Source organism: Triplophysa dalaica, chromosome 1, assembly GCF_015846415.1.
Source record: "Triplophysa dalaica isolate WHDGS20190420 chromosome 1, ASM1584641v1, whole genome shotgun sequence".
NCBI classification, from domain to species: Eukaryota; Metazoa; Chordata; class Actinopteri; order Cypriniformes; family Nemacheilidae; genus Triplophysa; species Triplophysa dalaica.
The window spans coordinates 15,796,509-15,823,651 of NC_079542.1; the positions used below are offsets into that span (position 1 = coordinate 15,796,509).

Below are 27,143 nucleotides of genomic sequence, written 5' to 3' on the forward strand. Positions count from 1 at the left end.
GTTTTACATTAAGATAAATATTATAATGGTTTGTTGTTCTGTAGCTGTCGATTGCCCTGGTGAGCTACATTTCAGAGAGTGTATCCCATGCTGCCCTACGCAATGCAACATTGAACGCATGTGTATAGACAGCAAGCTTCAGTGTTTGGATGGCTGTTATTGCCCTGAAGGTGATTAAAAACAAAACACATACTCAGTAGATTCACTAGTTGATGTACAGTAAATAAAATCTTTTGGCTGTGTTTAGATTTGATCTTTGAGGATGGAGTGTGTGTTAAGGCATCGGACTGTCCGTGTGAGCATCATGGTATGCTCTACCCCTCCGGTCAAATCATTCAGGAAGACTGCAACAACTGGTCAGACGTTATTTACTACCCATACTGCACATGCATGATGTCGTTTTTAAATAATGCATGAATAATTGTGTGTTCGTTGAAGTCTGTATCCAGTTTTGATCATTTTCTTATAGCACGTGTGTTGGGGGAATATGGAACTGCACAGAGCACAACTGTCCAGGTGTGTTTGTTTTCCATCTGTTTGCTTGATTTTCTATATTTTACTTTGTAATAGCATAAGTTGTTCAATGTCATCATTTTCTCATCCCCTACAAATGGTTTTACTCTCTATTTCATTCCATTAGAATAATATGTTATTTCTGTGTAGAGATTTTGTTTGTCATGTAACAAGAATATTTAAAATTGCTTGTACCATTTATTCATAAGTGTTATTTTGAAGTAATATGTGACCCTGGACGACAAAACCAGTCTTAGGGGTCAATTTTCCTAAATTGAGATTTTTACATCATCTGAAGCAAAAGAAATAAGCTTTCTATTAGTATATTGTTTGTTAGGGATAGGACAATATCTGGCGGAACAACAACTGTTTACACAACTGGAATCTGAGGGTGCATAAAAAGCAAAATATTGAGAAAATCGCTTTTGAAGTTGTTAATCTGCGGCTGATCATCCACTCACAAAAATACAGTTTTTGTACATTTACAATAGGAAATTTATAAATTATCTTCATGGAACATGATCTTTACTTAATATCCTAATGATTTCCTGCATTAAAGAAAAATTTGTAATTTTTACCCATACCTTGTATTTTTGGCAATTACTAGAAATGTTCCTGTGCTACTTAAGACTTGTCCAGAGTCACATATTCTCTTCAATAACTGTCTTTCAATCTGATACTTAACTTAATTTGAATTGGAGAACTTTTGCTTTAACTGAGGCATTGCTCTGTTGGTACAGGAGAATGCTCTGTGACCGGGGACATGTTCTTCCAGTCGTTTGATGGCCGCATTTACACCTTTCCTGCTACGTGCCAGTATGTCTTAGCCAAGAGCAGAAACTCGGGCAGGTTCACCGTGACCATTCAGAATGCACCCTGTGGAACCGTGAGTCCCTATGCACTTTTATTCTCTTTGCAGTAGCATGCCAGACGGAGCATACCAAACATTTATTCACCATGTTCCAGAATTGTTTGGCTGTGTTGATTTAAAGATTGATCTGGTTGCTGAAATGCAGGTTCAGCAGACAGACTTAAAACAGTGTCTTTTGTGATTGGTCAAGCTAACTTATCACAAGTGGTTTGTGTTGCTGGTTTCCATTAGTTAAATTTGTTGCTAAATTAAGCAAAAGTAGTGCAAAAGACTGGGTCTCGATTTTTGGGTTGAGATGAAACGGTCTTAGATGTACTTGTGTCCTTATTAGACCTTATATTTGCTTTGACATGAAACATGAAAAGATACAAAAGATGAAGAGATCGTCCCTCTCAAAGCGTTCCATTCCCAAAGCCCAGATCTGCTGATGCTAAAACTCAACACACGGAGAGCTGTTCTGGTGTATGGTGTCACTGTCTGGAATCTCAACAAGCTATTTTGCTTATCTGAGCCTCTGAATGACAGAGCCAGTGACTTTGTAGTTGCTGATGGCAGGAGAGCCAGAGAGAGAGAAGAAAGAGCTAGAGATGTATTTCAGTAAAGCGGCCGGTGAAAGATCCCAGCAAAAGCACCTGTTGGTAGCGTTCATCATTTTCTTGAATGGAGTGATTCAGAGTGCAAGTGGTTTATCTCCTGTGAACAGCTCCCAGTAACTCATTTAGTAATCATGTGGTTTAGGAATGAAGCATTTATGTGAATTAGTCAAAATTGAAATGTACAGATGATCCGATATGTTTGTTAGCCCCCAAAGACATTTATCCATGAGTGCATGAATGAGAGCTGTGCATGTTATTTTCCGCAGAATCTGGATGGTGCTTGTATTCAGTCCGTGAACCTGGTGATTGATGAAGATCCACGTACTGAGATCACCATGAGCCACAGTGGAGAGGTTTTTCTAGCCAGCCAGTTTAGAATCTCACTCCCATATTCAGATGGTAAGTTACTGTGCTTGCTCTTTGATATGATGGTCATTTGTTGTATCACTGTGTTGACATGATTTAGTGCCCTAGTGTACAGCCTTTCTTCTGTTTGCTGTGTGCAGATGTGTTTCAGATCCAGGAGCTGTCGTCGATGTTTGTTCAGGTGAAGTCATCGCAGGGTCTGCGTCTGCAGTATAACTGGAGAGAGTTTAGACTGTATCTGCAGCTAGAGGAGCAGTGGAGAGATGATACTGTTGGACTCTGCGGAACCTTCAATGGGAACTTTCAGGATGACTTCCTGTGAGTTCTATCTTTTCAGTTTTGCTGATCCATCACTCTTTCTTTCACCTGGCATATGTGTTTTGCTTACAGTTTTAACTTCTTCTCTAACCCTACTCTAAGTGTCTAAAATGTGGATTATGTTGTCACTGTAGTGCTCCCTCTGGCATGATCGAGAGCACACCATACTTGTTTGGAAATGCATGGCGAGTGTCTTCGGCATGTGTGCCACGGCCAAGCCTACCCCAGCTTGACCCTTGTGACACGCACCAGCAAGCAGGTGACGCTTTTCTAGCTTCCTATGACAGGGATTTTCAAATCTTATAATGCCACGGACCCCCAAATAAGATTAACCTTTTGTGAGGAACCCCCGTTCAAAAATACATAGACATCTATATTTTTTATGTGTCGAGAAATATTTAAACTTTGTTAGATGAAGGGTTAATGTGATATTTTAAAGACAATGTATTGTTTCCGAACTTAAATAGTTGGTTACACTTTCAGTTGGAGTGCGAAAAAGAGTAACTATGGTGATAAAAACTCACTAGATAGAAACAAACATAAACAATTCTGGAGACTATGCATGTAGCAAAAATCAGATAAACTCTTAGAAATGAAACAATCATAATGTTCAGTAGACTTGCAACCCCCATGGGGTCCCGGAACCCGGTTTGAAAACCCCTGCCATATGACATACTGTACAGAACAGTGATATTATTATTAGACATAATAATTTGAGCACTCTTTGATATTCTGGTTATTGTTATTTATTGTGTAGGCTACAAAGTTGTGCCAAAACAAGTTGTGTTCATTAGTGGTTAGTTCAATTTCTGTAGGGGACAAATCTTGGAAGCTCATTCAGCAGGAGCATCTATAACTTTAACACCCCGACTGTTTAATGTTTCAAGAGCAACAGTTTACACAATTATGAGAGAGTTTTCTTCTCCAACCACTCTTAAGCATTTGAAACGTCTGTTCTGATAGACAAATGTTATTTTTTTTTACTGGGGACTGTTCAAAGTTGTATAAATCTATTATGAGAATTATGTATTAAAGGCAAAATGTAGTCCAATGCAAAAGATATCACCTGTTTTCCCGGTGTTAACATTGTTTTGTCCAATACCTGGAAATGAATCATCATCTTCATTCTAGCTGTTAAAATATACAATGCTATACGAGAAAATGCACTTGTACTATTTTTTCATCCAAAGAACAGTAAAGCAATGCCGAAAATCCATATAAGTACCTTGGCACAAGGATGTGCTTTTGTCAAACTCTGTGTTGGTCATGTGACTTCAGCGGCTTATGCAGTGGAGAAGTGTGACGTGCTGATGCAGGAGGTGTTTGCTGCCTGTCATGAGTATGTGAGTCCTATGGGGTATCAGCTGCAGTGTCGTGCAGACGTCTGTAAGTGTGGTGCGCCCTGCCTCTGCTCCATCCTTGCTCACTACGCCCGTACCTGCAGGAGACACGGCGTCATAGTTGAGTTCCGCTCACATGTGACTGAGTGTGGTGAGTCTGACACATGTTTACATATTACAGAGATACATGACAACTGTATTCCTATTGTGTGAGAGGATAAAGGATGCGTTCATACTGTATATTTGTTTTTTCCAGCCATCGCATGTCCACCCACCATGGAGTACGGAGTGTGTGTGTCTTTATGCCAGCGTCGTTGCCTGTTTCTGTCTGTTCCACAGACTTGTGGAGATGAGTGTGAGGAGGGCTGTGTGTGTCCAGAAGGAACATACTTGAACACACATACACACACCTGCGTGCCACAGTACGCGCACTTTGATTTTTTCCTTCTATCGTTCATCGAGCACCCAAACTTCACTTTCAATTTTACGTATTGAATATGATTCTTCTAAAGATAGCTTATTGATTGAGCTCCGGTGATCACCTATCATCATGGACAGCAGGCTATATCTCATAAACAAATAATTATATAAAAATGTGAAATGAGCGACTATATAAAGCTTTGATGTGTAAATTTGCACTATATTGGTTTATTTCACATCTATGAGAGAAGCTTTTGGAAGTCTAGCAGGCTGTAAAATGTTATGGACCTCACAACCTCAGGTGTTGTATAACGCTTTTAGCCTCCTCACCCTCGCACGGGTTCACTTCCCTTAATGTCCCGTGTCTCCCTGCCACATACTCGGTGCTAGAGTTACAGCTCTCATGCTGGCAAAAGCTTAGAGAAAGTCAGGACGTGACCGAGACGAACTCTTCTTGCTACCAGGTCACATCATTTTGGACATACTTTAAAGGGATTGTTCACCCAAGATGAAAATTCTTTCATTGTTTACTGGCCATCATGTCATTCCAAACCTGTGACATCTGCAGAACACAGCAGAGATATTAAAAGATTTTGAAGAGAGTTGGTAACTATCAACATAGTCCCGCTTTTACTTCCATTGTATGTGCACAAAACCACTAAGGCATTTCTCTAAATATCTTCTTTTATGTTTCACAGAAGAAAGAAAGGCATACAGGTTTTGAACCTGATTAAATGACAATATAATTTAATTTTTAGCTAAACTATCGATTTAAGCATTTGTAATACATAATATTCTGGATCTGTTTCTTATATATAATGTTTCGTGTTGCAGGAGTGAGTGTCCCTGCAGTTTTCTGGGTGCAGATTACTCACCCGGAGATGTGATCATGACATCATCGGGTGTACAGTAAGATAGTCCCATTCACTCATTTTAAACATTTAACATACTCTGCATTACATGACATTTTTCAGTAAAAAGTAATGTTTTGTATTTAAGCAATGATCTAAATACTGCTTATGCCCTTGATCTACGTAAGCTCTCTGCCTAAAATCTAAGAAAATCTTTTTTTACTTCTTCATCAGAATTTGCCAAGATGGAAAGCTATTTTCCCAGAGCACTATTATTGGTGAGTATTGTGTTTCAGCCTCTTAATTGTGAGTCTGAGTTTACATTTGTGCACTGCTAAATTTGACAATATGTGTGTTCTTCACCCTCTCTCAGATTCGCTGTGTCCACCGGACCAGTTTTATGAGGATTGTGGGAACAGAGTGGACAGGCTCTCACCCAGTAAAGGTTTAGCTTGTGAACAGACCTGCGAGTCGTATTTACTAAACCTCACTTGCTCCGCCCATGAGCCGTGTGTGCCCGGCTGCGTCTGTCCTGCAGGGTGAGTTCAGAGCCATTATATTTTTATTGAATGCATAATTGGTATCACTTTGTAGTGTTTATTTTTTTATCTCCAAAGGTTAGATGTTTCTGTGTATGTTTGTGATAGAGGATCATGTAGTGAGTGCCTTGTGTGTTGTGTGTGTGTGTGATGGAGCAATGATCCATGGCTAAGCTTCAGGAGTAGCGTCAGGAATTACACTTTTCCATTACACAAGCATCCACTGTGATGTTTTTCGATAATCTGGGTCAAATAGTGTTTTTAGACAATTCAGAGTAAAAATGATCAGTGGCACCTGTGCTTATAGTATAGAAAAGATTTGCAAATGCACACTCGGGCAGGAATCAACAATTCCCAGAAGAGCTCTTACAGACAAATGGCATTCCTCTCTACATGTTGAGGTCTCACACGGATAGTGTCTGTTGGAGGAGGTACTGATGTCGATACAGATCAGTTAAAGGGTCTCAGACTGACTCAGTGAGAACCTTTGCTGCTTTCTGTGGCGGGTGAAAAGAGTTCTTTGTCGTTCGATTCCACTTCCCTTCTTTTTTTCTGCCCCTCGCGTCACATTCCCACTAAAGGGGCCTCGGAGAGCGCGACTCTTGAACTATAGATGGATTTTTGTCATCTGATACATTTAATGCCAGTTTCTACACAAGCAAACTGAGGTTAAGTGCCACATCACAAGCTTAACTTCCTGAAGCAATCCTCAGCCATAACAGCACGATAAGACCACTTCTTGGTTTTCTTCTGGGTCTGCGAGTTTCTTTTTTTTATTATGTTTGTTGAAAGATCGTGGCTAAATTGACCTGGAAATCTTGAAGTGCTTACATTTAGTTCACTACTCCATTTTTGTCATCAAAACTTTTTTATAAATAGAAACTTGGCTTTATTAAAATTGTATATTGAATTGAAAATTGAATATTTAGAATTACAATGGCAATCTAATACTCTCAATACAAAGCGAACAACTCTCATGAACATTCATCGCTCACACACTGAATGAGCTCACAGACATCTAGAGAGCAACCAGAGTCTCCACTGCAAACAGAGGCGATGTGATATTTTAGATGGCCAAATGTGTGTGTGCGTGATTCACCTGCTTCTGACTTACTGACCTTTTAAACAGAAAAGCGTTACTCAAGAGCATCATGGGAAGAAATATCATGGGTTAGATTCTGTCATGAGTGTTTAATGAATTCCTGCAACTTGATAGTTTGGCATCTGGACCGGTGTCAATAAGTCACAAAGGGCCCTAGAGAAATAATGATGATGAGATTATTGATAAGTGGATATTGTTATTATGTGCCGTATATGTGGCCACTGCCTTGGTGTGGGCAGTTTCCAGAGGTCTAAAATGATTGCAGCGGAGGACAAAGCAGAATGTTATAATAATATATGTATTGGATGTGAAAATAATCAGAAGTCTACATATGCTGGGAAAAATCTAAAGTATGGCAGAATTATAGATAAACTGTGCTACCGTTCATTGTATACCTGAAGTGTGTCGTTTTTATTCATTAAAATGCTTTTCTCTTATCTTATTCTGTCAACCATGCAGTGTATTGTCAAGCATGTAGTCTTTCATGAAGACATATATTGCAAACACACAAATTCAAAGACAAGCAAAGGATCTGGGCATATTGGTAAACATGAGTGTGCTTGTGTGGTACCTGTGTTTTATATTTGATCTAGACCTTTCATACTGCTTGAATTCCCCTGCTCACATTACCTATGGTAACATTTTTCTTAAATCACATATTTTGAATACCTTTTCAGTATAACCTGTAGAAGTTTGTTAAAAATGTTTCAGCGATGGCCTGCTTCTCTATTTCTCTCTCCCCATTAAGCAATGAGTGATGCTGATACCCGTGTGTCTCATGGGACCAGCAGGTATAGGAGTGTTTTTGTGAGCAGGGGAATTCCTGTTCTAATGAGACGGCGCAATTACCCCCTCCTCCACCTCAAAGCAATGTGGTTAATGGCAGAAATTCTTATTTACGCAGTAAACAGGTGCACAGCTGGATCAAATAACGATAAGCTGCTTAAAGACATTCCTATAGTTCATACTTCAAAATCAGCACATTTTCATTTGACCACATGAAAAGCAAAATAGACATTTGTAAATTTTCTGTGATCTTTGTGCTAAGGATATTTCACTTGTGTGAATATAGATGCTAAACAATTGTTTTTTCTCTTGGGAATAAGGTCAGGTTTAGGGTTAGGGTTAAGGTCAGGGGTCAACGCAAATGACCTCTGTTGCTTCTCGAGTGTCGTGCATTTGACTGGGTCAGAGATGAGAGTTCTCACAGTGCTAACAAGAGTGAGGTCACATTGTTTAAATCTCCTTTTGAAACCTGCAGATCTCATTGTGGCCATTGTATGTTTTACCAGAGATTAGAAAGTACATTTGTGTGGTTTAGTAAATGACATTGCCATGAGCCTTATTAGGCCCATTATTATGCGAAATGTATGACACATTGGCCATATAAGAAACATTTATAAATGTTGAGAAAACAATAGTTAACGGTAACTTTAAAGCAAATGAACAGGACATTTGTAATTTGTTGAATTTAGATTTTTTTTTATGATATACAATTGTTTTAATATTTATCATATTTTATGATCTTCTTTTATGTTATGCAATTTCTCTGCTGTCTGCAACCCCCTTCAGAACAGACCTATGACCCATTTCTACTGTAGGCCGTGTCCCACCAGCTGAGAACTCTTCTTACAATGGGTTCTTTTAAAAACAATTCAATAGTAATAATTATACAAAATTAGACACCAAATTAAATTTTAGCCCCCCAGTCTTTTTGTTTTGTTGTTTTGAGTCAATGTTTCATTTTTCGTGTTGAACCCAACATCACCAGTGCATGAAGATAATTGGTGTGCAATGGACTGTGTGATTCTTTAGTTATGGTCTCATCTCTCCGTCTCTTAATAAATGCACGCAGAACAGCGCTAGGTGCATATTTCTTCTTTGATGGGAGTAAGTGATCCAGCATGCTGGCTGTGGGATAAAGAAAGCTGTTAACGCCTGTCTATCTGGGGTGTAACTTTACTCAGTTCTAACAGACAGTGTGCTGGGAACTCTCAAAGCGCCCTCAGGCCAATGAAAATGTTTCGGCGATATTACAAGATCTGTATCAGAAAGATGGAAAGGGTGCGGGGCTAACTAAAAGGAAGCTTGGATCTGTGAGAATGAGAATGGCCTGCTTTTTCTCAGGTGACCAGTGAGGTCTTCTCTTATACTGCTATCCATCCAGATATTCTTCTGTCTCGGGCTGTCCATCCAAAAGTCCTGCTGCCCTGACCTCTCAAGCACCGCTCATATGTTCTTATTTAGCATATTCGTATGTGTGATAGGCCTACAGGTTCATGTGTGTGTGTGTTCAACAGGCTCCTAAAACATGGCGATGAGTGTTTCGAGCCACACGCATGTCCTTGTTTGTGGAAAGGGAAAGAATATTACCCAGGAGACCGAGTATCATCCCCCTGCCATCAGTGGTGAGACTTTTCACATCCATTTTGTGGATATATCTACATACCTCTTTCTTGCAACTGTGACGGTTCACCCAAAAATTAAATTGATAAAATCATTTACTTACCCTCAAGTTGTTTCAAACCTCTATAAATGTTATTTTTATGCTGAACTCAAAGTTTATTTGGAAGAACGTTTGTAACCAAACAGTTCTGGGTCACTATTGACTACAATAGGAAAAGAAACTACTGTGGTAGTCAATGGTGCCCCAGAACTGTTTGTTATCCTACATTATTCAAAATGTCTTCTTTTGTGTTTAACAGAATAAAGAAATGTATACAGGTTTGAAACAACTTAAAGGTTAAGTAAATTATGACAGAAAATCACTTTATCACAATGTAATGTTGCTCAGAACTAACTAAACAGCATAATTTCACTAAAGACAATTGGAAGAAAACAGTAAGCGAAGAAATATATAGTTAAAGTGTTTGTATTTTGTAAATAATGTGTTGCAGTGTGTGTCAGCACGGGACGTTCCAGTGTGAATTCCGACCGTGTCCATCCATGTGTACGACGTATGGAGATCGACATTACCGCACGTTTGACGGTTTCCTATTTGATTATATCGGTGCCTGCAAGGTTTATTTGGTCAAGGTGAGCTTTAAGCAAGAAACTCATCATTCACATCCTTATTAAACGTTTTTATGTGTGTGCATGTGTCTTGTTGACCAAAATGTTTGCTTGTGTGTGTATATTCTAGAGTTCAGTTGATGCAATGATGAGTGTCACAGCGGAGAATGTGGACTGCTTTGAGAGTGGCGTGATCTGCAGGAAATCTCTCCTCATCTCTATTGGTCGCTCCTTCATAGTGTTTGATGATGACTCCGGCAGACCTGTGAGAATACTTTTAATATTTCATACAAATACTTACAATACATGGATAAGTTTGAAGAACGATGTGTTATATAAACAATATGGTGTTCTGGCTCGAGTCTAATGTTTACAAAATAATGATTTGGTTTGATCAAGAATAATATGTTTTTTGAGATTATTCTGTTTTTGTGGTTCTTGACAGAACCCATCCAGTGTGATCGACAGGCAGAAAGCATATATCTGGCTGGCAGGATACTACACTATAGTGCATCTGCTTGGGGAGGACCTCACAGTGCTTTGGGACAGAAAAACCACCATCCACATACAGGCTGGACCCCGCTGGCAGGTCAAGCACACTCATAAACACACTGCAGTGACAGTGATGTAGGTGATACACGTATTGTAACTACATACATGTTTTTATTGTAATTTTAGGGCAAGCTATCTGGTCTGTGTGGAAACTTTGACCAGAAGACAGCGAATGAGATGAGAACACCAGAGAACATTGATTCATCCACACCGCAGGAGTTTGGCAACAGCTGGACAGCAGCAGAGGTATGACAAACAGAAAAGCAAACATACAACATACACTTTTTACTTTCTCAGTGGATGAACATACTGTACGTGTGTTGCTTAGTTTGACAGTATTTGTTTCTGTGGGAATGTCTCTTCAGTGTGTGAACAGCCCTGATATAAGGCACCCTTGCAATCTGAACCCTCTTCGGGAGCCCTTTGCAAAAAGACAGTGTGGAATTTTGCTCAGTGAAGTGTTTCAAGTCTGCCACCCAGTGGTAAGTGACAATACTTAATTGCTAGTCTAGTGACCAGTCCATCTCAATGCACTCATTGTGTTTGTGTGTGTGGACATGTAGTATATGTGAGTGATTGAGGGTGTTTTCAAAGGTGTTTGATGCTCCGTAGGTGGATGTCACGTGGTTCTATATGAACTGTCTGGCAGACACGTGTGGTTGTAATCGTGGAGGAGACTGCGAGTGTTTCTGCACCAGCGTGGCGGCATACACTCATCGCTGCTGCCAAAAGGGCGTGACAGTGGATTGGCGCTCCCCTTCCGTCTGCCGTGAGTGACAGCTTTTTGATCACATATCCTCGGTAGACTGCAACTATAAAGTTAATACAGTTTCTCCTGAAAGACATGAGGAGACAGATCTTGGAGTGCTTCAGTTACATTTTTGTAGTAGCCTATAGTAATAATTTGATTTTCTCTTTTACAGCTCATGACTGTGAATACTACAACAAAGGTACATCTGCATATTTTCCCCATAGAACAATTACACATATAGGTGTTTATATGAATATAGGAGGGACCTGAGAAAATGATATTAAATAGATATGTCAAATTCACGATTCTTCATGTTTACTGGTTGTCAATCTAAATTCCTAACAAAAAGATGAATGTAAGTACAGATATTGGATCTTAGCATGGCAATATACGGAGAATACAGTGTATTGAGATATACAGTATTGGAAAATGTTTATATATATAAATGACCGTATAAGGCATATAGAATACTGGCATTATAATTTTACTCATGATGTTTTAAAATGTGTTGTTTTATGTGTGTGTGTATCTTTTTCATAGCTTTAGGGAAAGGTCCATTTAAGATGTTGACCTACAGAGATAGAGGCACATTGTTAGCAGTCAATAAGACAAGTGGACTGGTGTTTCCAAAAAGAGACACTGCCAGAACTGATGAGGTTCTGACACTGTTCATGATGACACCAGGCCTCAGCAAAGTCAGACCACATGGTGAGATGCTCAAGTCAAAGAATATACAATTAAAATACTTTCATCACCCACCATAAAGGTTTAAATTAGTGGTGGGCATAGATTATTTTTTTTAATCTAGATTAATCTAGATTAATTCCAAGATTAATCTAGATTAATCTAGATTAAAATGGCTCATTTGAATTCTGCCGAAGGCATTCAGAATATGTGTGCTACCCAAATAATGACTAAAAGTAAGTCTTTGAGAACGGGTTTCTCAAGCCAGGTGGCGCATTAGACCAGGGGCTCATCTCCTGTTTCCAAAATGCATCACAAACTGCTTGAGAAAGCTGTTCTACTATGATAATTTGTGATGAAAATTAAATTATGTTCAATAAGATGTACTTGTGTTACTTCCGCAATAGCTAAGGGATGATTTGCGTTTAGGTGGTACTTGAGACTGGAAGAGCTCCTACAGTACATTTACATTTAGTCATTTAGCAGACGCTTTTATCCAAAGCGACTTACAAAGAGTGAGGGAGCAACAAGCGATATGTCATACAGGAGCCATAATACATTAGATCTCAATACAAAGTTACTGGTTTCAACTAAAGATAGACCACTACCTGTTGAGAGAAAGTGTTTTTATTAAACCGATTCCGCATTGCACAAGGTGCAAACAACCTTAGTCTTGTCGATGTTTCTATTGGGAAGCTTTTTAAAAATTAATATTCCCTGAAGCAAACCCGGCAGCTTCATAGCTGCATCAATGTTAGCCCGTCACGTTTGATGCGGTAATTTCACAGTAACGTTATGTTGTGTTCAGACCAAACGCGAATGGCGTGTCAAGCGCGAGTGATTTATATGTTAATGCAAAGAGCCAATAGACCTACTTGCTGCGCCAATCGCGCGAATGAAGCCCTGCTTATGAGATGATGAGGCGGCTTCTGCTTCCGCGAATGACGCGAATCACGCGAGTTGAAAAATCTCGTTCTCGCCCCGTACAGTGCAGTTAAGCTGGTATACATCCGCGCTAAAATATCAAGGTGAAAGTCATCATAGCTTGCGTAGTATAGACCCAGCTGCCAACCCAACTTTGAGAATAGATTAACGGCGACATTTTTTTTAACGCGCGATAATAGTCTCACTGCGTTAACGGCGTTAACGCCGTTAACGGCCCACCACTAGTTTAAATATATTTGTCTTATAATCAAATTGGTTCAAAACTGAACCATGTATATGCAAATGTGTAGTTTCCAAATGGGTTTAATATCGTTGTTGCAGATTCATCACTGGTGTCATTTGAGGCAGCAGACAGACCCAACTACTTCCTGAGTGTAGAGGGCAGTGGCCAGCTAAGACTGCAGAAATGGGAAGAAACTGCAGCATTCTGGGATGCAGCTACATTTGTTCTTCACATGGACACATGGATTTCAGGCTTTGATTCACTGGAGTCCTTGGCAAGGCCTGGTTATTTCTTACATTTCATGATGTCCAGATTCCAGCTCATGAAATACAGTCACTCAGATCGCTACCGCAGGGCTACTTTATTCAGACTGACAGGTCAGTATGTGCACATATATGCATACATTTAAATATAGGACAGAAGATAATCATTATTTTTTACTACAGGCACCATACCGGACTATCCAATGGGTCCTCGATGTCAGTGGCGGTATGAATCATGTGTGAGTCCGTGTTTCAGGACATGCAGTGATCCATCAGGTCTGAGCTGTACCAGCATACTAAAGTAAGAGTACATACATTTTATTTATATATGCAGAGCGCCACATAAACACCTGTTTGGCTGAAAGTGTATTTTTCATCTTTCTGTAGGGTGGAGGGATGCCTGCCCCAGTGTCCAAGTCACATGGTATTAGATGAGGTCACTCACAGATGTGTCTATCCGGAAGACTGTAAGCTAAAACTAAGTCATATAAAACCTCATGCTTGTTCTTACTTTAATAGCTAAAATTTGACGTAGTAATTGTTATATGATTTTACCAAAAGTATTGTTTTGCTGTTTAAATTGTATTTTAAACCAGTATACTGACGCAGTATATTGCCATGGCTGATGTAATCGGACGATATTTAATATTTTTACCTATCGTATCATCCTATATATCTTTAATGAATAATAAGTCTTCTTTAACAATACCATGGGGGTCACATTCCCAGCCCACTGGAAGCTCCAGCAGGAAAACAGATGTTATATAAATTAATTCTTTTTCAATGAATACATCATTTGACCTCACAAACACAAAAGTGTAGACTGAATAATTTAATGTGTTAAAGTCCGTTTTGATGCTAAACCCATATTGGTTGACTACTAAATTTAACTAATTTAAAAATGTTTCATTTTTTTATCCTAGCCTGTAGGAACCAATAAAAACAGCACTAGTGCAGCTATCTTAACATAACACATGTACTACGTACACTGTAGTTGTGTTAATGATCATATTTTGTGTTTATTTTTAGGCATTAAACCAGTCGTTGTACCTCCATTCACACCACCCAGCACTGCAATAACATCGACATCATCCTCAGCAATTTCCACCTTGAGTGTTCCTGCTGTTTCAACATCATTCACAATCAAAACTATGCCAGAGTCCAGCACCACTGCTGCTACACCTACAACACGCATGCCAACGACTGAAAAACTCACCTCGTCTGCTGTCACACCTGTTCTATTGGAAACCATTACCACATTAACAACATCCTCTTCCTCCTCGATCCCGCTGGCGTCCACTGAGAGAACCACTAGAGCACCAAGCAGCACTGACAGTCCCACTTTCCCCACCACAGTGCATACTACCTCTATCTCAGCATCTCTCTCTGTGACCTCTACAACAACCCAGCCAACAGAGTCCTCAGTACCACTCACCAGGACCACAACTATCCCGACTGTGAGCCATACTTTGTCATCTACCTCAAGTAAGGAGCCAACCAGAGTAAGCACTTTACATGTGCTTCCAGTCTCGACTAGCATGAGCTCAACACAAGCCACTTCCCCAACAGTGGAAGTCTCATCTCCCCTCACCTCACGTACCTTGAGTTCTGAGTCCCCCAGAGTCTCAGAGACCTTGAAAGTCACTGAAAAGACCACAACTCCAACTATGATGTCTAGTAGTAGCTCACAGACTGCTTCTGAAACCATCAGCACGACAAAGTTCACTTCACCAGCACCCACAACACCAATATCAGCTTTAAGTACTTCAGTCACAACAGCAAATCTCACAGTTTCTACATCTCTACACACTTCAAAGACAACGCATGAGAGCACCCCTGAAATCCAGAAACCTTTGGATACAACTACATACAAAACTGTTTCTACCCCCCCGCCAGATACAGAAACTTCAACCACCCACATACCAGTGAAATCAACCAGCTCTGCTTTTCCAACACAATCTCCAACTCAAACAACACCTTTTATTCCATCAACCTCAGACCAACCTGAAACATCAAAAAGTACATCCGTCTCCACAACCGCTCCAACAACCCACATCACCAAAATGTCCTCCCAAGCGCCTGTTTTTGTGCCAACAGAAATCACAACAAAAGCAGCACATCAGCCAACATATTTTGTTCAAACCTATCCTGAAGTTCCAACAACTGGGAGGATGTTACAAACAGACTGGAGAGAAATCCAAACCACATCAACTCCGTCTATACCTTCTGAAACCTCCCGAACCACTGCCAGAACAACAGAGACCTTAGTTACCACCTACACCACCATCCCATTCACCTCAGCACCTACAGAAACAACATCAACCCTACTAACATCCCACGTGTCACTAACTGAAAAAACAACATCCACAGCTACATCTGCTTCTGCAATAGACATCACAGAGTCTCACTGGGGTTTAGATTCCACAACTGCTTACCTCACAGATAAAGTCAGCACATCACCACCTCCACCTTATTCTATGAGCACACTAACTGCAGTGCCTGAGGTCACTTCACAATTGACAGTGACAACGGCAACATCAGAATCTAAAACTCAAACAAAACCCACAGAAACAAGTGTCACTTCTGAGAAGTCTCTACTAACTTCCACCACGACTGAAAAGGAGACGGTTTCCATCATTCAAACATCAACAACCAAACCCATGACCGCACTGCCTGTCACAGACACCTCTAGGGTTTCTCCTGACAGGGATGTAACCGTTCCGTCAACTGCTTCAACAACACAAACGTCAACAGTCTTGCGTGAGTTCATCAGCACTTCCAGTACAACTCCTGAACTCACAACGCGTGTCACACCAGTCGTAACCTCATGGGTGTCTGTTGCTACCACACAAGACGAAACTCCAGGAAGAGTAGTCACAACTAGCACTTCCCGTCCAGCCACAGATGAGACATCACTTACAACACAACACACTACCCTACCCACAGATAAAATGACCACCGCATCCACAGATACAACCACAAGTATTCCTGTCGCTACAACACACTCCACTGAAAGCACGACTGAATACACAACTGGATTTACAAAAGACACTACTGAATCCGTTCCACATTCCACCACTCTGCCGTCAGTAACCGGAACAACGACGTCTGCTCTGGTGGCCAGCTTGGCATCAGTTGTCACCCAGACTGCCAGTACCACAGCAGTAGCACCTGTTTCTCCTACTGTCACTGAGATCATTGCCATCACCAGCATGAGCAGCTCCACAGAGCGCCCTCTGGTGGATAAACCTACCTCAGTCACGTCCAAACCGCCTGCTCCAGACACTGTTCTGACAACACTTGCTTCATCCGTGATGACCAGCCCTCCCTACACCACACAACCAGAGCACTGGATGACTACCCAGACACCTGCGGTTTCCAAAACTACTGCACTCATGCCCGGCAGAGTATGCACTGTGAGTCACATATGAAATACTTTTGTGGTTTTGTAATATTCACTTTGGTACATATTGGATAACAAAAAGTGTATTAAATGTGTATTTAACTTAATTTTGTGTGTATATATACATCTGTAGTCTCCATACTCAGAGGTTGTGGATGAATGCACTAAGCTTATTTGTGTGAGCGGCCAGTTGCTTCTCTTCAATAAATCCCAGAGCTGCCTTTATGATCCGACACCTCCAAACTGTGGTCTGCTTGGCTTCGCTGTACTGGTCAATGGGGATAAGTGTTGTCCAAGATGGAACTGCCCATGTGAGGAACGCACACCTTATACACCATAATCTTTTCCATTCTGGCATTTTTTGAACTGTTAAATGTCTTTTTAATTTAATTAATGTTCATTTTGCTGTGCAGGTCGTTGTTCGGTGTTTCCTGATCTGAATGTGATCACATTTGACGGGAACAGCGTTGCAGTTTTTAAAGCTGCTTTATTTGTAGTCACTCAGCTTCCCAATGAGACCATCAGCATCCTGGTGCAGGAATGTTCTGGACCAGATGACACTGTGAGATATGAAAAGCATTTCTGAACTCTGACCTTTTATCTACCTTGAAAACATTAAGTCTTTGTTTTATTATCATAAATTATCATAAATCATAAATTATTATCGTCACAATAAAGATCTTTTTTACTTTTAGCTTGTGTGGAACTTCACCAATTTGTGTCTGGCAGCTTTAAACATCACTCACAAATCCAATGAAGTTCTCATCAACCGTCTGCAGAGACGTGTGAGCGTCCCCATTTCTGTCTAAAATTGTTTTATTTTTGTAGATTTTACAGATGAAATAGATTAAATAGACATTTGGTTGGTTTTTCAGCTGTATGTGAACTCCAGGTATGCAAAACCACGTTTTAAGAAGTTTGGGTTTGAGATTCTGGACACGGGAAACATGTATTTAATCCGAAGTCCAGCTGGATTGAAGATCCAGTGGTTTCACACTACAGGCATGATGGTGATTGAGATGGACAGCTATAAAAACAGACTGCCCACCATGGGCTTGTGTGGTATGAAGCCATTATAGTATTTAAGAGACACACCACCGAAAAATGTAAATTACTTTGTTGAAGTTGTTCCAAATCTGTATAAATTTCCTGTTCGGTTAAACATAAAGATATTTGGAAGAATGTTAGCAACTGACATTTCTGGGGCACCATTGACTACCATTTTAATTTCTTCTTCTATATGGTAGTCAGTGATGCCCCAGAAATGTCAGTTGCTAACATTGTTCCAAATATCTTTCTCTGTGTTCATCCGAACAAAGAAATGTACGCAGATTTGAAACAACTATTTATGACAGAATTTTCATTTTTGGGTGGAGTATCAAGTCACGGCAATATCCTAACTACATACTTTATCATCACATCATATTTTAATACCATCTACCTTCTTCACTCTCAATTCTTTTCCTTTTTCCACCCTGTGCAGGTAGTTGTGATGGTAACCCATTGAATGATCTGACTCTGTCTAATGGTACGGTTGTGCTGGAACAAGAGGATCCAGCAGTGTTCATCGATAGCTGGCAGATTTCCAACACCACCAGCTACATCAATCACAGCAGAAGGAGAGAGGTCAACTGTACCACCAGTGACTGTTCCCAGTGCATGAGGATGTTGAACAACCAGAGCTTTACCATCTGCCATCCTTATGTATGACACACAACAGTCAAGGCCTTTCCAACCAAAAACTGCCACTACTTCATTTCCTAACCCATGTGTGTGCTTTAGGTGCCTCCATCAACGTTCTGTGAGATGTGGGTGAGAGATGTGGAGTATGTGAATAATCCCTGCGTCGCTTTGGCCGCTTACGCTGCATCCTGCCACAAATTTAACATCTGCATGGAGTGGAGGAGCTTTGATTTCTGCCGTATGTATTTACTAGAGCATATTCTCGCATAATATTCAGTTTATGAGAGAAATCAAATGTTTTTCCAGTAATGATATGAATATGTATTTTAATTAACATTTACATTGTGTTCACATATGTATAACACAAAAGAAGATATTTTGAGAAGTGGTTTTGTGTCCATACAATGAAAGTCAGTGGGGGACAATGTTGGTTGGTTACCAGCGTTCTTGAAAATATCTTCTTTCGTGTTTTCGAAGAAAGAAAGTCAGGTTAGGAATGACATTAGAGTGAATAAATTATAAAATAATACAAAATTTTGGCTAAACTTTACCTTTCAGGTGTGTGTGTTGCACAATATTATTATCTTGTTCTTTCTGTTTCTGTAGCATTTGCTTGCCCAGAAAATCTGCGCTATCAAGCCTGTTTGCCAGCCTGCACTGCCCCTTCCTGCTCAAACCAAGAATTTGAGTTCGTCCCAGAGCAATGCACCGGCCTTTCAGAGGGATGTGTGTGTCCAGAGGGAACTCTACTACACCGGCCCTATTCTTCTCTCTGCATTCCACCCAGCAAGTGTGGTACGGCCTCTATTTCACTCTCTCTCTCCCTCTTGTCGTTGTTGTTTCTTTAAGTTTAGGTTGTAATATGTGTGTCTTTAGCATGTACGGATAGTTTTGGAACGCCACGAGCGCTGGGAGAGGTATGGAAAGCCTCACTGGACGGCTGCTGTATGTACAAGTGTGAGAATGATAGCATCGTGCCGGAGGAGTATAACTGCAGTAACATCCCTCAGCCGATCTGCACACGGACAGGAGAGATCAGTGTGAATCTGGCAGATGACAACAGCTGCTGCCCTCACAGAGCCTGTGGTCTGTTTCACAATCCTTTCACACATAACTACAGACATGCTAACGTAATATCACTTTGGATGGTGGGGATGTTACAATTCTGCGTGATTGTTTTTTGACAGTTTGTAATCAGAGTTTGTGTGAAGCTGCTCCTCCAGACTGTAAATATGGAGAGAAGCTGGTGTCATATCACAAGCAGGACTCCTGCTGTCCGGAATATATGTGTGGTGAGTTTGATTCTTTGTATTTGCTTGCTTCAGTGTAGCTAAGGATGTGACTGACAATAATGTGTTCTGTGTAGAATGTGACCCTGATCAGTGTGTTCTGGATATTCCTGTGTGTCGAGAAGATCAGACGTTGATTGCCACACGGGCTGAAGGCAGCTGCTGTTTGGCCCACATCTGCAGTAAGTCATTACTAATAATATTATTAATTGTAATATTTCTTTAACAATTATTTATTGCCTTTATATGTATATTTACTTATTTAAAAATAATGTAATGCTATTAAATTATGTCATTAAATAATAAATAATTAATTGTTATAATGTTTTAATTCAGCATAGCAATAACAATTTACATTTAATCATTTAAAGTTCTCTGATGTATTCTGTATAGCCTGATATTTTTTGGTTAATGTTTTGTTTTAGTGTGTGACAGATGCTCTGAGGCGGCTCCGGTGTGTCAGGATGGAGAAGTGCTTATCGTTGACACAAACAGCACAGAACGCTGCTGCCCAGCTTACCACTGCTGTAAGTGCAAACTTTTGATATAGACATACAAATAATATTTTCGTTTTAAATAATATAATGAAACTGTACTGTAAAATGCAGAAGGGTTTTAGATTTAAGGGATGGGTAGGGTCAAAAAATATTATTAGCTAGGTATAAAAGTGAACGGAGTCAATGGAGTGAATTCTATAGACCACTTCGGAAGTCTTAAACACTTAAGCTGGTACAGAAGAACTTTCTGTTTTAGTTTTTTAACATTGCACAAACTCTAAACAAAATACAACCAACAGAATATTTATAACTGAATTAAAGTGCTTAAGGATTACCTTTAAGCTTTTATTTTACAGTATACGAAAGGTGAAAAAAAATAGAATATTCCACACATAAAAACTGTAACTGGAAGTGCTTCTGGACCAGTGTTTACTTCCTTGTGATATTGTGATATTTAAAAAAAAGATGTGAATATCCATGTAGGGTGTGAGCCCTCTCGATGCTCGTTGGTCACATGTCCCGCTGGCATGACTGCAGTTTCCACAAAAATTCAAGACATATGTTGTCCATCACAGACGTGTGGTAAGCATCTCCACTCTTAATACTGTGATTAAAGTATAATTAATAAAAATTAAAGAGTAATTCAATAAGTGTATTGTACGTTGTTGTTTGTTTTTGTCAATGAATGTGTGCCGATGAACAGAATGCAGATCTACATTTACATTTAGTCAACCAGCAGAGGCTTTTATCCAAAGCGACTTACAAATGAGGTGCTTGTGTGTTTTTGAATAAGACTAAAGCCTCACTCTTTCCTAGAATGTGCATGTGAAAAAATCCGTCGTCCTACGTGTTCTCTGGTGAGTCTTAGCACGGTTTCTTTTAGAAATTGAATGAATATATCTAAATGATTTATTCTTCTGTTATTTGTTTGTGATCAGGCACTTGTTTGAACGGTTGGGTCAAATCTGATATCAGATGTCTTGTGTTGCAGGGTGAGAGTATGAAGTTAGACAGAGCATTTCTGTCTGATCCAGAAAACCAGTGTAACTGCAAGCGATTCATGTGTGGTGAGAACACACACTCTCGGAAATGCTCTAAAAAGACATCTTTTTCCTCATATTATATATTACATATTCCAAGTCATATACATTATTTCCTAATGCATGGTTGAATCGCATTTTTATGTATGTGTAGTGAGAGATGGAGTGTGTGTGGATGGGGTAAGGGGAGTGATGCGGCCCGGGCAGACACTGGTCGAACATCGTGATCAGGGTGTGTGTTACACCACACAGTGTACACACACACTAAACCCCGCCACAGGTTTCTATCTCCTCAAAGCAACCAGCACCAACTGCACAGCACGCTGCCAGCCTGTGAGTATTTAAACACACGTACACACACAATCCAAACACAAAAATGAACTGTATGTAATCTGTTCTACAGCACCAGATTTACTTCCCTCCTAAAGACTACAGCAGCTGCTGTGGTGTCTGCAAGAACATTTCCTGTCTTCACCGGAATGACAATGGATCTGTAACTATGCACAAGGTGATATGTTGTTCATTTTCATCTTCACTAGAAACTTTTCATAAAAAGCAGACCAGACCCAGACCAGTTCTGATTTCATTACTCACCCACCCGACATTAAACATGTTTTGAGACCTCCCGGCATCTTCGGAGCACACATTAAGATATTTAGGTGACGTACAAAAGATTTCCAGGCCTCCTCATAGACATAATGTTTATAGTTGTTGTCAAGGTCCAGAAAAGTACAAAAGACATTGTTAAATTGGTCCATCCGCTCATAGTGGCTCAATTGATTCTTTGTGAAGCGACTAGAATGTTTAATGTGTGAAAAACAAACCAAAATAACAACTTTAATTGATATATTGTCATGTCAGCCTATGGTGCGCTTTCACTAGAGCATTTCCACGCATACTCATTCAGTGGGGGCAGATGCCGGTGTTCTGACTAACAACCCAGACACGCAACTCCGTGTTTACAAGAAGACGTACATTAGCTAATCTTCGCAAAATATCTGATGATTTCGATATTGAGGAAGACTTGCACTTTTTTGCCCAACCGAATGTGCATGTGTGGAAGTTCTCTCGTGAACAATAGACTGACAAATCTTTATTTGTGCTCCAAAGAAGTTGGGAGGTCTCAAAACATGTTTAACGTCATGTGGGGGAGTAAAACATCACACATATGTGACCCTGGACAACAAAACCAGTCTTAAGTAGCACGGAAACATTTTTAGTAATCGCCAAAAATACATTGTTGGTGTAAAAATTACAGATTTTTCTTTTTTCCAAAAATGATTAAGTAAAGATCATGTTCCATGAAGATTTTTTTTAAATTTCCTACCGTAAATGTATAAAAACTTTATTTTTGTGAGTGGATGGCCTGCTACAATGCCTGAGATTAACAACTTCAAAGGCGACTTTCTCAATATTTAGCTTTTTTTGCACCCTCAGAATCCAGCTTTGTAAACCGTTTTCGGTCCGCCAGATAGTCTCCTATCCTAACAGACCATATATCAATAGAAAGCTTATTTCTTCAGCTTTTAGTCGATGTAAAAATCTACATTTCAAAAAATTGACCCTTAAGAATGGTTTTGTCATCCAGGGTCACATATTAGATTTTGTGATGAACTTAGCCTTTAATGATCTGTCCTGCCTTCTAGAACTACAGTTTTTAAATAACCAGTAATAGCCAAAATTGATGTTGGGGGCATATTTATACAATATTTGCCCCGTCAGGTTAGATTAAACAATCAAAATATTATGTGTATGGTACAAACTTGACAAAAAACTAAACTTTTATGTTATGTATTGCACAAAATGATAACTATTTAATGCATAGTTAATAATATTTCTGAAAACAAATACATTTTGTCTAATTGATATACTCCTTGATCAATACAAGAATAACGACACTACACATCTCATATCAAAACTATATTCAGTTATCCAATCTACTAATAAAAAATCTACAGAAAATGTTAGATTAAAATGGGAGAAAGAATCGGGTCTAACTATTTCGGAAGAAGATTGGTTGAATGTTTGCAAGGTAGAGGCTAGTACAACAGGCTGAGGAACATGGAGAGAGTTTTGCTGGCGATACCTTTTAAGATACTTTATAACTCCTAAGATAAAATCTTCCCAGACGGGAGATAAGGGGAGAGGAATATGTTGGAGGAAATGTGGGGAGCAGATGGTTTTCATGTATTCTGGAGCTCTCCAGCAATCCAGGTGTATTGGCAAGAGGTTTTACAAATAATGGGAAACGTTTTTGGGGATGGAATTGAATGTTCATTTATAGCAATGTACTTGGGGAATTAGCAATTAACTTGAAGAAAGAGGACAAATATCTTTTAAAGATTTTGCTGGCAGCCAGCAAGAAAGCGATAACACGAAAGTGGTTGCAATCTGATCCCCCGCCAAAGATGGATTGGTTTGATATTGTGTCCGGTATTCAGAGTCAGGAGTGTATATCCTTTTCACTGAATCTGCGTATTGAGAAATATTTGCAAATTTGCAAATGGATTGTGAATAAGGACTTCTGATATGGGTGATGGCCATTGTATTTCCTGACATGTACTTCTGTCAACACGTTGTAAAAAGAAAACATACAGGTGACCAGAGAACAGTTCTGTAATGTTTTTCTTGTATGTCTTGAATAAAAAACAAAGTACAATTTTTTTTTTCTGTGTTGTCTCTTGCAGCCCGGGCGCAGCTGGGGGTCTGACTGCATGCACTATGACTGTACAGAGACCCTGTCAGGACCCGTTCTTGTCTCTCATCCCTACAGCTGCCCTCCCTTCAATGAAACAGAATGCCTGAAGGTGAATGTCCTTTCCTTATTAATTATAAACATCCCTCAGTTGGTAGGTAAGAAACATTCATGCAAGTGATGAATTCTGTTATGGTTAGTTCAGCTGAAGATTTAACACATACGTACACAGCTTTTATGGTTTCTATTTGTCTGAGCTGGTAGTGGATCAGCGATTATGAAGTAGTTTCCGTTATTTGTATTAAAACACCCTTTTATTCGTCTTGTAAACTGATAAAAAATATCTTACAAAAAACGACATATTACAAATAAAAAGTCAGTTTGTAAAGTCTTCATTTTGTCTTAGATTGGTGGCACTGTTGTGAGTTACATGGATGGTTGCTGCAAGACATGTGAGTACAAAGATCACTTCATCTTTACTTTTGTTATAACAAACAGTAACATCAGTTGTGTTTTACTCATTATATCACAGTATATATATATGTTATAGCCTCACAACCTACAATCAGTGTTTGTTTTATCATTTATATTTTCACTGGACATAATTATAGAAACTACAGTATCACCCAAAAACAGGCTCACTTTCATAAAAAATCACAACAGAAGAGACATGCACAACAAAAGCTGCATCAGGATGAGTATAACATTGTGTAACAATCTCTCCAGGCGCTGCAAACTCCCTGTTCCCCTTCTCTGTTAGCCCTTTGAAACCCACAGTTAGCACAAACTGTGAACAAGGTACCATGATACTAACATCAGACCACGAGGCTCTCCATCACCATTGTTGATTTCCAACAATGTACTCCCCCGTTCAAACAATACAGGTTTCTCAATAGATAACCGAAGACAACGGAACAATTTTTCATCCTTTATGATATTTCTTTAGTATTAAATATATTTCGTTTGACATCTAAATCTTTCCCCATTTTGCTCTGTTGGGCAGTGCATTGTTGATCTCCAACAATGTACTGTTGGTAGTGGCCGATTACAGTAGTGTGTTTCTGTAGATATGCATGATCCAGAGTGTCTAGACTTTACTTTAATCACATCGCATGTATAGTTTGTGATTATAGGGTGTCTGGAAATGTTTCGGGTAATATGGCAAGGTAATATTAAGCCAATTTGCTTCTTCTGCCACATTACCCCAAGTAATACAGCTTTTTCTGGCTACTGATCTGTAATTCTATTGGAAAATCATTTGTTGGGGCTCATTTTGGGGGTTTTGATTTTTTTCTTGCTTTTGGGGTGTTGAAACAATTTTGAATACAATTTTTGTTCTATATGATTTACATATACTATTTTTATTTATATTAATTACTTTTCCGCTAAGTGGGGAAAGGATTGTGTTATTTGTTTTCCTGCCAGCCTTTATCATCGCCTTATAATCAACCACATGTTAAAGCGATAATACACCAAATATTTTGAAAAATGTCTCTGTGCTATTGTGCTTATATAATGGAAGTCAATGGGGCTAGTGTTATTTAGTTATCAGTGTCCTTTAAAATAGTGTGTTTTGCCATAGAAAGTCATACAGGTTTGGAAAGACACAATGATGAGTAAATGCTTATCGAATCTTTATTTATTTATTTATTCGAATGAACAATCCCTCTTGTTCATTATTACTACATAAAACAAAGCCATGAACAATTATGAAACGGAGGTCTGCCAGCATTTCTTTTAAGAAATCGTTCTGTTCCTTTTAAAGTGTTTCTACCAACAGACTGTTATCAGTTGCATTGCAACGTTAAAACACCATCTTACCAACAGTTAATAGGAAGACAAAAATGAACATTTTCTGGAAAGCTTCTGAGTATTACATGTCAAATAAAAATACTTCTTCAAAAATAAAACTTGCAGAACAACCAGTTCAGTAAATAAATGGTAATCTATAGGAGGAGGTGGTTCTTTAGTGTTTAAAATGCTTATTGTAACATAGGGAGAGCAGTTTACTTAAGGTTATTTAACTTCTGATGAAAAATCTTTTTCATTGGCTCCTCACCCTGCAGGTAAAGAGGATGGAAAGTCATGTCAGAAAGTGACAGTAAGGATGACCATTAGAAAGAATGACTGTCGCAGCAACAGACCAGTGAGTATCAAAAAAATATATCATTCTCATTTTTCTCTGACCTTTTTGTGTGGCTCATACATCATATGCCGTTTTCACAGGTCAACATAGTGTCATGTGATGGAAAGTGTCCGTCTGCAAGTATTTACAACTACAACATCAACACGTATGCACGCTTTTGTAAGTGCTGCAGAGAGATGGGACTCCAGCGACGTTCAGTGCAACTTTACTGTAGTGGAAACTCCACGTGGGTCAGTTACTCCATACAGGAACCTACAGACTGTTCCTGCCAGTGGTCATAAGCCCATAAAAAAGTGTAAACCATAAAAGAAAGTGTTACTTAAAATTCAACTTGAAAGTTACTGTAACTTCACCATGAGATCTGAAGTTTAAATAGTGTTGTCTTTTCTATGAAATTTCTCAAACAATATCTCAGAGAATGGTATAAATGGGTGGCTTGTTTGAAGTGTGAGGAAATGTGGAAGCACATGCTCTGCTGTGTAAAAATGATGCAGGAATCAAACAGCTCAATGCGGCTGTGCTTCTGTTCTGTATATATGTTTTTTTATGACTGAAAAACGCTGAAATAACACCAACTTACTAATTGTATTTAGAAGCTATTCTGCAGGTAACATTATTTGCTAATGATTTTAAGTGATTTGACATGCCTTATAACAATCACGTGTTTATTGAGTAATTGACCTTATGCTGTATTTTGAGCACTTTATTTATTTATTACCAGCATTTCTTTAAGATACAAGACTTTACACACATACAGTAAGCATACATTATGTGTAGCTCTGATCTTTGAGGCACTTCAGCTGCTGCAGAATTCATATTTTCTTGATGTGGTCTAAATTATTGAGAGGTTGAAGATTTTTTCTACGTTATTGCACGCATAAAAACTGCTGTAGTTTCTTTAGTGAGATGTTTAGTACTGACATAAAACCGAATATGTGAAGTTCCTGTGTTTATATCTGTGTCCACAGTATTGCAAACTTCCATCTACAAAATGCAAAAAGGATGGTCATAATAAATACCTCTATATTTCATAGACTCTATACA

The 27,143-nt window shown here is 39.3% G+C and overlaps 1 protein-coding gene across 1 annotated transcript in view; it reads left to right on the forward strand.

The window, feature by feature from the left end:
- The window catches only part of otog (otogelin), a 30,740-nt gene extending 3,701 nt beyond the window's left edge, over positions 1 to 27,039 (forward strand). Inside the window, exons 9-53 of the mRNA XM_056735446.1 lie at positions 45 to 170; positions 248 to 356; positions 470 to 516; positions 1,254 to 1,399; positions 2,247 to 2,379; positions 2,487 to 2,664; positions 2,799 to 2,923; positions 3,943 to 4,155; positions 4,261 to 4,426; positions 5,259 to 5,333; positions 5,510 to 5,553; positions 5,649 to 5,814; positions 9,217 to 9,324; positions 9,814 to 9,952; positions 10,059 to 10,193; positions 10,374 to 10,517; positions 10,607 to 10,726; positions 10,846 to 10,962; positions 11,093 to 11,249; positions 11,404 to 11,430; positions 11,772 to 11,939; positions 13,182 to 13,460; positions 13,530 to 13,647; positions 13,734 to 13,813; positions 14,376 to 16,762; positions 16,883 to 17,060; positions 17,163 to 17,311; positions 17,445 to 17,534; positions 17,625 to 17,811; positions 18,233 to 18,453; positions 18,532 to 18,670; positions 19,039 to 19,227; positions 19,309 to 19,518; positions 19,620 to 19,724; positions 19,799 to 19,903; positions 20,147 to 20,248; positions 20,702 to 20,800; positions 21,035 to 21,075; positions 21,210 to 21,285; positions 21,413 to 21,591; positions 21,662 to 21,766; positions 23,946 to 24,065; positions 24,360 to 24,405; positions 26,020 to 26,099; positions 26,180 to 27,039. Of these exons, the coding sequence (XP_056591424.1) occupies positions 45 to 170; positions 248 to 356; positions 470 to 516; positions 1,254 to 1,399; positions 2,247 to 2,379; positions 2,487 to 2,664; positions 2,799 to 2,923; positions 3,943 to 4,155; positions 4,261 to 4,426; positions 5,259 to 5,333; positions 5,510 to 5,553; positions 5,649 to 5,814; positions 9,217 to 9,324; positions 9,814 to 9,952; positions 10,059 to 10,193; positions 10,374 to 10,517; positions 10,607 to 10,726; positions 10,846 to 10,962; positions 11,093 to 11,249; positions 11,404 to 11,430; positions 11,772 to 11,939; positions 13,182 to 13,460; positions 13,530 to 13,647; positions 13,734 to 13,813; positions 14,376 to 16,762; positions 16,883 to 17,060; positions 17,163 to 17,311; positions 17,445 to 17,534; positions 17,625 to 17,811; positions 18,233 to 18,453; positions 18,532 to 18,670; positions 19,039 to 19,227; positions 19,309 to 19,518; positions 19,620 to 19,724; positions 19,799 to 19,903; positions 20,147 to 20,248; positions 20,702 to 20,800; positions 21,035 to 21,075; positions 21,210 to 21,285; positions 21,413 to 21,591; positions 21,662 to 21,766; positions 23,946 to 24,065; positions 24,360 to 24,405; positions 26,020 to 26,099; positions 26,180 to 26,380 (8,129 nt within the window). The 3' untranslated portion in view covers positions 26,381 to 27,039. The remainder of the gene's footprint in view (positions 1 to 44; positions 171 to 247; positions 357 to 469; positions 517 to 1,253; positions 1,400 to 2,246; positions 2,380 to 2,486; positions 2,665 to 2,798; positions 2,924 to 3,942; positions 4,156 to 4,260; positions 4,427 to 5,258; positions 5,334 to 5,509; positions 5,554 to 5,648; positions 5,815 to 9,216; positions 9,325 to 9,813; positions 9,953 to 10,058; positions 10,194 to 10,373; positions 10,518 to 10,606; positions 10,727 to 10,845; positions 10,963 to 11,092; positions 11,250 to 11,403; positions 11,431 to 11,771; positions 11,940 to 13,181; positions 13,461 to 13,529; positions 13,648 to 13,733; positions 13,814 to 14,375; positions 16,763 to 16,882; positions 17,061 to 17,162; positions 17,312 to 17,444; positions 17,535 to 17,624; positions 17,812 to 18,232; positions 18,454 to 18,531; positions 18,671 to 19,038; positions 19,228 to 19,308; positions 19,519 to 19,619; positions 19,725 to 19,798; positions 19,904 to 20,146; positions 20,249 to 20,701; positions 20,801 to 21,034; positions 21,076 to 21,209; positions 21,286 to 21,412; positions 21,592 to 21,661; positions 21,767 to 23,945; positions 24,066 to 24,359; positions 24,406 to 26,019; positions 26,100 to 26,179) is intronic.
- The last annotated feature ends 104 nt before the right edge of the window (positions 27,040 to 27,143 follow it).